The 11563-nt window shown below is 45.9% G+C and overlaps 1 protein-coding gene across 1 annotated transcript; it reads left to right on the top strand.

Annotated features, from left to right (window-relative positions):
* The first annotated feature begins 85 nt into the window (after window positions 1-85).
* Bin1 (histone deacetylase complex subunit SAP18) lies at window positions 86-3367 on the top strand. Its single transcript, XM_077632274.1, has 3 exons — window positions 86-225; window positions 378-484; window positions 2978-3367. The coding sequence occupies exons 1-3, from the start codon at window positions 169-171 to the stop codon at window positions 3270-3272; spliced, it is 459 nt and encodes a 152-aa protein (XP_077488400.1). The 5' UTR covers window positions 86-168; the 3' UTR covers window positions 3273-3367.
* Window positions 3368-11563: the final 8196 nt, after the last annotated feature.

Genomic DNA, 11563 nt, shown 5'->3' with positions numbered 1-11563 from the left:
TAAAAATAAAAACTTTTTACTAACCATAAATTGTTTTGGTTAATTTACATCAGTTATTTTAAGGATTTTAAAAATATGACACTATGAAACAAACCTTGGCGAAGTTTCTAAATTAGCAGTTCAGTGCGGGCAACAGGGGCATAGCAGTTGTCGGCCATTGTTTACGCCATGGAGTCTGTAATCGAAGAAAAGAATGAAAATGAGAAGCCCATTGACAGAGAAAAGGTTTGTGCAACAGCTCTGGAGCCGTTAAACTATTTTGAGATAACCTCAGATAGCCTCCTAGCATTTCTGTCTCAAGCACTTGTTAATTCTGGCTGCTTCACGCTGTGGCAATGCGTCTACAGAGATTCTCACGTTCACTGTCGTCTACGCAGACCTGCCCGTTGCTGCTTCGGGTGTTCCTCAACAACAACAGGCACCATTCCATGAGTGAATATTCCAGAGGCAGCGTGCCCTCCAATGAGCTGCAGATTTACACGTGGTAAGTGCCGGAACACTGTTCACTTCTGATTCTCGTCAGCGCACCGACGCATCGGACTCGCCGCCTGAACAGTCGATGCGGTTTTCAATTTCTGCGCCAGTTTTACCGCGATTATTGCCTGATTACTGCTTCAGCCAATCTCTAACGTAAAATGTTGCAGAACCACTTTTGCACAGTAGGTATTCCGGTCACTTAAGTTTCTTAGTGGCTTCCATAACTCGCTGGTTTGAACGTGCTCACGTGTGTGGACGAATCGGCTGCCGCCTTGAAGAGCAAGCAGGCGCGAAACACGGAAAGGGCGTGCAAATTTTGCTGAAGTATTCACTGAACGTAGGAGAAGTGTTGTGTTGTGCTGAATCTCGATTAATACCGCCTGGCGCCCAAGAGCCCTTTAGCTAGGGCTCGGGCTGAGAAACCGTGGATTTCATCGTGCAACGTTACCGTGTTGTGACTAGAGTTTATGTATTTTTGTAAGTTAAGGTAAGCAACTTCGACTTCGGTATCATTCGATGGACTACAGTTCACGCTGCTGTTGCCGAACACTTACAACTGTGGGCAGTGTTTACCGTTAAAACGACCTCATGCTTATTCAGCGCAAATTACTGGCATCCCCGGAGAGATCCCAGGCTGGGCCGCTAAGGGAACTCTGGTGTTGACTGACTGAGATGAATGCACTTAGCCTCACAGGTTTATGGAGACACACATTTCCACTAGGCACACATGCTCGTGCCTTTCTCGTTAGACCTACTGCTTGACGTGAAAAAAACCAGCGAGAAAAGACGCAAGACCAGAGGAAGACGCACACAGACTACCTACTGCTTCAGTGCAGGGGATGGCAGCAACTAGACCCAAATTAGATTAATGGACTTTAGTCGTGTTTAATTCTTCTTTCTGCATCCCAGATGAGTTTCTCCACATATTGCTAGCCAGGGTTGCTTGAAGAAAAAATATTGGCCTAAAGTTGGCATGTTCATACCTCAGGAAGCAGCATCTGCAAAACTGAGGCTATTGTGTCTTGGAAACTCCAGCTTACCGGGGCAATATAGCTGCCGCAGTGGCTCGATGGTTATGGCACCCGGCTGCTGACCCGAAAGCTCCGGGTTTGATCCCGGCCACGGTGGTCACATTTCGATGGAGGTGAAATGCTAGATGCCTGTTTACTGTGCGATGACAGTGCACGTTAAAGAACCCCACGTGGTTGAAATTTTCCGGAGCCCTCCATTACGGCGTCCGTCATAGTCAGAGTCGCTTCGGGACGTTAAACCCCATAAACCAAGCCTTACCTTGGCAATACCTTCTTGATTTCAGTGCCAACCGGACCAGCTCGTTTTGGCAAGTCTCTTTCTCACCACTCTTTCTTAAGGGGACACTGAGGACAAATTAAATTTGACCTGTATCAATAGATTAGTGCATTCTAATGACTAATATATTGCTCCCTCTGAAAGCACAGCTTTCATAAGCTAGAAAAAAACCAGAACTAAAATACAGGTGTTGCCATCACCGGCCAATTTCACAAGAGGACTGCAGTGCTGCATCGATGTAGTCTTTTTTGCGCAGATCCCAGTGACCAGGCTACATTGCCATTCACCTCAAAATAGTGATCACAGGGTTCGTTTCAGTGTAGAGGTCAGGAGTTTAAATTGAGTGGTGGGAAAACTTTTAAGTACAATTTTCTCAGCAATAAATGAGGGCTGCCAAATATCAAGATAAACCCCCAGAAGCCAAAGAATCAGTTTTTACTGAGAACAAATATTGGGTGCTCTAGCTTTTATGCCCGCTGTGCGCATATACTGAGTGGCATATAATAACAAGGGACATACTTTTAGAAATTGGCAAACAAATTTTTCTTCACTTTGTGACACAGTGTTTTATAGAGGAGCATTCAGCTTCTACGCCAGCAGCGCGTGCTATGACATAGGCCATGACATCACATAAGCAGTGCCACATCGCGGCGAGTAAGTTAATTGAGGCGTCCAAATGGGCCCCGCTATGAAGCAAGTGATATGGCTGGCATTGAAATAGAGGAGGCATTGATCAAGGTAACAGCAGCCATCTGAACTGATGGTGAGCGTTACAGACAGCCAGGCCATTTGGTTTGCTGTGCCAAAGATGGCCTAGCAACACAGCAGGATCAAAGAAAGGGAGTGACACAGTACTGGCTGCATTTTTGTTCTGTTTTGAGCTGTAGATGTTGGAAGCTTCCTCCAGCTTCTCTTTCATGATTTGCAAATTTTCACACACACAAGAACAAGGAGCACGTACCGAATGGACTTGTACTACTACGAAGTCCTATCCATACGTGTACCTCATTATTATAGCATTTTGCAAATGTTTGGAGGGTGCCAACTAGCCTGGCATCAAGTTTTCTCATGCATAGTTGATAGTGGCTGTTGATGAAAAGTGACAAATTTATATATGGGAGGCAACATGATGTGCTTGGCGCATGTTTTTTGTTCAAAAATTTTCTGCTAAAACTGATCTGTGTGTTTTCAGGATGGACGCAACATTGAAGGAGCTGACAAGTCTGGTCAAGGAAGTGAACCGGGATGCCAGGCGGAAGGGCACATTCTTTGACTTTGCACTAGTGTTCCCAGATGTGCGTGGTCCGGGCTATCGGATGCGGGACATTGGCACCACCTGCTCGGGACAGAAGGGCTCAGACGACAACAAGACGCTTAATGCTTGCAGATTCCAAATTGGTGACTATCTGGACATCGCCATCTCAACACCACCAATGCGTGGTGGACCAGTGCCACCTTCCAGACGAGGCAGACAGTCTGGTTTCTAGCTTTCATGGGCTTCAAAACATGTTCAACTGTATGAAAGAAACACGTTCCTCCCAATTCTCAATAAAAAAACAGCACATTCAACAGCAAGACTTAACCATGTTTCTTTGCTCTTCCTTGTAATGTCTTGTCCCCAGGCAGATGGATCGGGGCCTTAGCCATGGCTGGCCCACCAATACAAAAAGGGAAGTAAGCAGGGAGGAGACTTCTCCCTTCCTTGCCCATAACCAGCAAATGCACACTTTAATAAGGAGACATGTACAGGTGTGGGCAAAAGTAAACGGAGCAAGCTATTGGCTTATAACATTTTTCACAAGATGCCTAATTAGAATTGGGAGCTATGGTTTGTGCAGCCTGATAGAGGACACGAGTGCGCTTTCTCGTAGACAATGTTTCTGAATGTGTGATGGGGAAGGCGTGATTGCACTTGGAACGAAATAGCATGCTCCGTTTACTTATGTCCGCACCTCCACACTTACAGCAGGCTTTACTTAACCTGTAGGGCTTTTCGCAGCACATTTTTGTGATTGTGACTACTTTCAAGTTGGGATGTACATTCACAGGCAAGACACATATATACTGGTTGTGCCTTCAAATATGAAGTTTTTGCAGAAAGCTGATACAGGTTGCTCTCTTGGAGTTACACTAAAGCAGTGCTGTCGATTGCGCATAGTCGGGCAAGGTATTCAACTTTTATGTGTTTATCCGCAATTTGGAAGCAGGAACACATTGTACCCCGCTAGTGGTGCACTTGCAGCGACATGGTGGTGGTGGTGATTGTAAACATTTATTGACTGTACAAGGAGGTGTTTTGGCCCAGACCCTACGGTCCAGGTCCTCGCAAATGTAGGTGGCGGCACCGAACCGCTTGTTAGGCATTGGTAGCCCTAACTTGCTTCGCATCGAAACTGGAGCAAGAGGACAATGCTTTGGAACTAGCTATATATCCTATCACGAGATATCTACTTGTGTTACATCATGGAGGAAAAAAATGGGAGGGAGCATTTGACGAGAGCCCTGAAGCCTAGTCATAAAAAGTAAAAGCGCACTAAAAAAAAAGAGTCGGTTCCCCCTCGCCGTAATCACGCCACGTGATAGCGGGCGCTGATATTGGACGCGCGCATGCGCGGTCTAGCGCAGCAGACTGACTGTAGATCAGCCTCCTTTCTGTAGACGCCCACGTCACAGGCCGCGCAGCGGCACGCACTAAAACATACCAACACCAAAACACTAAGGGTTGACTATAATTATAGTTATAATTGGTTTTTTGGGGAAAGGAAATGGCGCAGTATCTGTCTCATATATCGTTGGACACCTGAACCGCGCCGTAAGGGAAGGGATAAGGGAGGGAGTGAAAGAAGAAAGGAAGAAGAGGTGCCGTAGTGGAGGGCTCCGGAATAATTTCGACCACCTGGGGATCTTTAACGTGCACTGACATCGCACAGCACACGGGCGCCTTAGCGTTTTTCCTCCATAAAGACGCAGCCGCCGCGGTCAGGTTCGAACCCGGGAACTCCGGATCAGTAAGGGTTGACTGGGAAAGCGAAAAATGGGGGAGGAAGCGGCTTCATGAGCGCTTAGCTTGCGAAGGCTGGCCGCTTGGCGTCGCACTCCCTCCTCAGCTTTTTTTCCATCGATGTGTTACATGTACATCGTGAACAGAATAATCCCTGAAGAAAAGGTTCTGATGGTTGTGCCTTCGGTAGCAAAGCAAGTGAAATACCAGGTGGGGGCCGCCGCTACTCTTTAGTTAGTTGGGTTCGCTTGAGTAAACAACCCCGCATTAACGGTCTGCTTTAGAGATGTACAAAGTAGTTCGCGCCTGCTATGACGCTCGACGTTTCCAATCAAGAAGGCACACACACGGTGCCTCTCTGGTCCCTATAGAGTCATTCTTAGCTGTAAGTAAGCAGTGTTTCCTCGATCCAAGATTAATTAAACGGCTGCATCTCCGCTTTAAAATGAAAAGAGAAAAGCGAAACAAGAAAAACAGATAGAGCACCAACATGAACGCAACAATTTTGTTTAAGATATGACTATGAATCAACAGCACCGCGAAGCTCTGTCTTGGTAAGTCCCGGATGACAGCGCTGTAATCGCGGCGCATTCACTCCAAACACGAATAAGCCTAATGGAGTAAAAAAATAGCAAGCTGTCCTGTAGTGCACTTCCTTTTATAGGGGCACGGTATGCTGCCTTCGTATCGGAGTAGATTTCGATAAATAAATTATATGGAATACTTACTTTTGGCAGCGGAGGTATATTCGCACTGCAAAACATGGTAGCTTCATCCAGTTAGAACTGTGAGGAGGCTTTTAAACGCCGCACCGTAGGCCTTGAGGTTAGCAATGAGAGGAGATTAGAAACCTGGGTTAAAATCTTCGTGACTTATATAGAACTTCGATTTCTTTGAAAAAAGAATTTGTTTCCGTTGTCAACCATAGGAATCCCTATTTTTAGTGATGGAAATGTACCCCAGAGCTTGAGCAGCGTATACCCTATTTTTTAAATATTGCGCCCTTTTATTTTTGCCAAATAAAAAATAAAGCAACGGTAAGGGTACCTCTTGAGCAGCACCTGGGTCGGACCATTTATATGGCGCTCCCTGCTTCCTATTCATGCCTGAGCGTTTAATGCCATTGTTTTAAGTTAATTAATTAATATAGACTAATTATTAAAGTAAGCGGAGCGAAAAATATACTAGCCGGTACTTTACATAGCTTATAACAACATTCATTCATTTGATTTCAGTTTGGAACAACACTTTGTTTTTAGTTTTTAAAATCTTAATCCATTTTAGCTGTGACATTGACCACTGACATATGTTACCGATTCCTCCCCCCAAGGTAATACCCCAACTTAAAGGCCTTAAGGGCTAATAAATCATGACGATTTGAAGGCATATGCTTCATGCAGGAAAATCATTTATCTGTACTTTGTCTGGTGTGGTCTTCTTTAGTTGCGGTTAATTCTCACTGAAGTGCTATCCACACTGCTGCTCCCTTTGCACATTGCACTGTTAATGTTTGTTTTGCCATATGACTTTCCCAATACTAGTCATAATATGCGGTGTCTCTATCAATGCGGCTTTGGCGTGGTAATATGCGCAATACATTTATCATACACAAAAAAATATTGTGTACTGTGTTGGCCGGACTGGACAAAACGCGAGAAATAATCTATTGCCAATGTTTATTTTCTTTTGTGGGATATAATTAGTTTGTTCCTTATTTCTTACTGAGTATTCGAAAACATGAGCCCCCGACCAATTAGTCTTATTATGTGAGCATTGCTGCTTTAGCACGTCGAAGTGTGGAGCAGTGGCGCACAAGTGGCTTTACCGTACAGCATACCAGTTATTCAGAGAAGCGAGCTTGCGGTAGTACAGCTTGGAAGGATACCATGTGTTAATTAACGAGAAACCGAATTGATACTAATGCCCCTTATGACAACTGCAGGATGCAGTCACTGCCGCGTTTCTCGATTACAATTTCAATAGCACAGACACATGTGAATGTTAAATGCATTTAAGGGCTACTCCCTGAAGTTTCATGTTCACGTCTCGGACAGGAAGCTTTCGAGAATTGTCCTCAGTTTCAACCCTCTTAAGGAATGCAAAGAATGCACCTAGGAAGGCGCAACCGATATGGCCGTGAATTTCATCCATAATTACATATTCAAGCAGTTTGTAAGTCGCTGATTATGCTTGAATTAACGGGCTAATGAGACGGGAATTACAACATTTGCTGGCGCTCCTGTCCGAGGTGAAAAAACGGCCCGATGAGACACGGCCGGACTGGAGAAGCGACGCCGAGCGCTCGCCGCCGCCGCTACAGTATTTCTAGGGATCATTGCTCCAGTGCGGCCGTGGAGGAGAGTACGAGCTTTTACTGCGCGCCCAGTGGGGGCAACGCCAAGCCTGCCCCATTTGCAAGGTAGCGGTCGCCATTGTCTGCGAGTTATGGAATGGGATAATGGTCCCGGGGCTTACGTTTGCTAACGTATTAATACGGTCCTGCAATACTGTGCGTCAAGCTGGATAGCTACTCAGGCCTAAAAACAAACCAGAGGGTAGGTAAAATGTTTACGGGAATCCCGCAAGGTGGAGTCGAGATGGAGTACTCCCTTATTACAAACCAGAGGGCCGCAGCAATGACTCAGTGGTTGTGGTGCTCGACTGCTTACCCGAAATACACGGGTTCGAACCCGGCCGCGGTGGTCGAATTTCGATGGAGGCAAAATTCTAGAGGCCCGTGTGCTGTGCGATGTCAGTGCACGTTAAAGAACCCCAGGTGAACGAAATTTGCGGAACCCTTAACTACGGCGTCCCTCATAGCCTGAGTCGCTTTGGGACGCTAAACCCCCATAAATCACAAACTAGAGGGTGGAGGGCCGTCTAGTTCAGGGAGCCCAAGGGAAAACTATAAATATGAAGCTGAATAGGGAGATATGGGTTGGGCAAGTTCTGAAGTTAGAGAAGTACAGAGTAAAATATACGTTTCGGAAAGGCTTAGAGGTAGATTGAAGAACAAAGGTTGGTAAGTACAGTACTATTTAGGTGCATATAAGCTTGAAAAGCGTGGACACGCAGAAGAGAAAAGGACAAGGAGACTCACAGCAAAGTATATCGAACATTGCGCCCAAGATGTTTCGCAATTTTTTGTTTCGCAATTCAGGCTTTTTGAGTTCGAAGAGCGTTTCTTTTTTTTTCATAACATTGTCAGTGGTGTAGCGCATCATAATACAGCTAATATGCGGTAAGGGAGTAATTACTCACTGGCATCCACCCAAGCGCAGCCACACGGCTACCAAGGAAAGCTACACAGCTTTCTCAGAAACTTCGTAGTAAAAGAAAAATTCGTCCTGGTCCGGGGCTCGAACCTAGGACGACAGCTTCACCGGAGCAGTAGTTCTACAAATTGAACTGGTTACCAGCTAGTGGTCTGGTTAACTAATACTGACTAGTTAACTTTTTAACTATAACACTTAGTCCTGTTGTTTACTGAGAGGCGTGTAGCCCACCGTAATATCCATATCAGTTTTCAGAATTTCTGAAACGCAGTTGCCCTCGACACTGTGGCACAACCAGTTTTTGATATGTCGACGAGTTACGTGTACTGGAGGGGTTGCTTTGCCTGCAAGTTTTCGAAAGCGCATGTATTTTGGCGCGATGAATACAAAATTCGCGGGTTCGGTTTTCTGGCGCGGCGGAAGTGGTTCGATCGAGGCGAAATGCAAAAACGCGGACGTACGAAAACGTCCATGCTCGTAAGAGGTTATCAAATGGCCGAATTGATTAATTTGGTGGGCTTCTCCACTGCACGTGGCTTGCCTCACAGCTCGTGCGTGATTTTGATACCTGAGAGCCTCCTAACAATCGGAATAGGAAGGTGTTGCTAGAAACAACAGCTACAACCGCTGTACAAGCTTTGATTCCCTGGCGAGAGCGAATATATTCTGATGCAGCGTGACGACATTCCTGGCCGGCCGCCGTGTGCGTGTGCGTGCGTGTGTGTGTGTGTGTGTGTGTGTGTGTGTGTGTGTGTGTGTGTGTGTGTGTGTGTGTGTGTGTGTGTGTGTGTGTGTGTGTGTGTGTGTGTGTGCGTGCGTACGTACGTACGTACGTTTGTATGTATGTATGTATGCATCATGTGCCTTGCACTTTTCGCTCGGCCTCAAAGTACGGAAACGCTAAAGAAAATATTTTTCCCTAAATAATCGAAAGATTTTTCTCGTGCATCAGGACTTCAGGAACGATTATCCACGGGAAGGCGTCGCGGACGGCCTATCGTTAATGGTTCCAAGAGCCTGCTATTGTTGATTCGACGTAACACTTCGACAGCGCGCCCTCCTCAACAGCTCTTTCCTTCTCTGCTTTGAAAACTCGCAACTCCTCACTTCTTACCTCGCTATAAAGGGCGACACTTTCCCTCCAAGTCTCGAAAAGGGGTCGCCCTAGGGGAGAGTAGAAGACATAAGCGCTGCTAATTGCAGAATGGAAGTAGCGGTGCCACCTTTCACTGCAAACGCACATGCACTCGCCCACCCGAGCGTCTCAGAGCAAGTATAGTCCCCTTTCCTAGCTTCCCTCACTCACCGTGGCACGCAAGGGGGAGGGGCCGCGATCTAAATTCAGGATCGAAAGACCGACGGCGGCCACGACAGAAGAAAGCGGCGCCGGCTTGTTCGGCTGCGATGCGCAGGCCACCCTCTTCAGTCATCGGCACGCAGTGCCGCTCCAGGCACACGAAGAAAAAATATATAAATACTCGGGGTCCCGCGCCTCCCTTTCGCTGTTCTCCGGGGCCTGGGGACCGCCCCTCGTAGCGGGACCGCGCCTTTCTTGGCTCCTCATCGCCTCTTGGGACCACTGCGCTTTCCCACTTTCCCCATTTCTTCCCTAGAACTCCCGCTTCACTTCCCCTCTTTCCCTTTCAAGCATCCAGAAGAGGCCGATTCTACTGCGGCTTTTATACATACGCGCCGTTTCAGCATGAACTGCGTTGGGATGGCCGCTTTCCCTTCCATCCTTCGAGGAAAGAAAGAAGGGAATAAAAGAAAGCGTTATATAACTCTATAAGGCAGTTACGTGGCACACTCCCCATCGCTTCCGGACGATCGGTTCAGATTTTCCCCTTTCTTTATATCTGGCACGAGGAAGGGGAAGACAAGCCCCGACGACAATAGTTCGTTTCTGGCTTTCGGAACAGCTGCTATATACACGTCTTTGACTCAGAACTCCTTCCCGAGAACGCCGACGAACCTCCACGGCTTCGAACGAAGATGGCTTTGAATGAAGAAAACGATAAAAGGACGGGAAAACAAAAGCGAAAAAATCTCTGCTCCATATATTCCTCCTTCCCTAAACCTCCTCTGAAGTTGGCGCCGTCTGTCCTTCCACTTCCAAGGACGACCGTTTTTGAGGACACCGGACTACTGAAGGCCATGGCGGCTTCGCTTGCAGTTCCCGCCCACTTGTATTCGTTCGCCTTCGGGTATCCCGCCTTTTTGCGTGTTGGTATCTGCAGAGGGGAGAACATAAAAACGTAAAAAGAAAAACACTCGCCTGCCATGCCTGCTCAAAAAAAAGAAAACGCGGGCAAGCAGATACGGCCAGCATTCTTGGCTTGAAGGCAGATCGAGAGGAAGGGGAGGGGGAATTTTTCACCGCAGCTTTCGGCGGTGATGCGCTGACGCTCTGATGAATGACCGAATGCCTAACGGGAACGCCCCTGTAGCCTGCTTTAAACGAAGCCCTTGGAGCTCTGTGTCTCTCTCATGCCGGCCCAGTTTTTGGCCGACGAGGAAATTCCGGAGTTGTCTTTTACCCGTTTAGAGCTAGAACTTTCGAAAGCGAGCCGCGGAGCGCAGACGGGAAGGATGTGCATTTGGAAAGCGCGAAACGAAGCGGCATGGAAGCTCTATCTGAAGAGTAATACTGTAGGTTTATCGCAGAACGAGAGCAATGCACTTCTTACTCTAAACAGAAAGGAGTAAGAAGGGAGTAAGCTCTCCTCTAGCACACTAACTCCAAAGGGAGTGCGCTAGAGGGCAGCTTACTCCCTTTTTACTCCCATATGGACTTATTCGTGTTTTTAGTGTGAGGACATCTCAATACAGTCGTCGTTCTGTCTGGGTATGCTGACGTTTGTCCGGCAGCAGATATATATATATATATATATATATATATATATATATATATATATATATATATATATATATATATATATATATATATATATATATATATATATATATATATATATATATATAAGAGAAGCCAACAGCCACAGAAACCAAGGGGCATATGGGATATTTATTATTATTATTATTATTATTATTATTATTATTATTATTATTATTATTATTATTATTATTATTATTATTATTATTATTTGTGGTGTTGATGAATGGAGATTACTATTGAATATTTTATTGCTCTTAAGATAATTGATTAGTTAAGCAGAATAAAAGCCACCACATGCCGCCGGTGGGAACTGAACCCACGACCTACGAATTACGCAGCCGGTGCTCTGCCAACTGAGCTCAGCGACGGTTGTCAAATCTCCTGCTTTCGGGGGTATTTAAGTTTTAGGGTGCGCCACCCTCGTCCATAAGCGGCGGACGTAGTACGGCCTATATATATATATATATATATATATATATATATATATATATATATATATATATATATATATATATATATATATATATATATATATATATATATATACGTGCGTGCGTGCGTGTGTGTGTGTATGTGCGTGTGTGCGTGTGTGTGTGTGTGTGTGTG

The sequence above is a fragment of the Amblyomma americanum genome, chromosome 7, assembly GCF_052857255.1.
Source record: "Amblyomma americanum isolate KBUSLIRL-KWMA chromosome 7, ASM5285725v1, whole genome shotgun sequence".
Lineage (NCBI taxonomy): Eukaryota > Metazoa > Arthropoda > Arachnida > Ixodida > Ixodidae > Amblyomma > Amblyomma americanum.
This window is presented reverse-complemented; position numbering and strand designations above follow the sequence as displayed.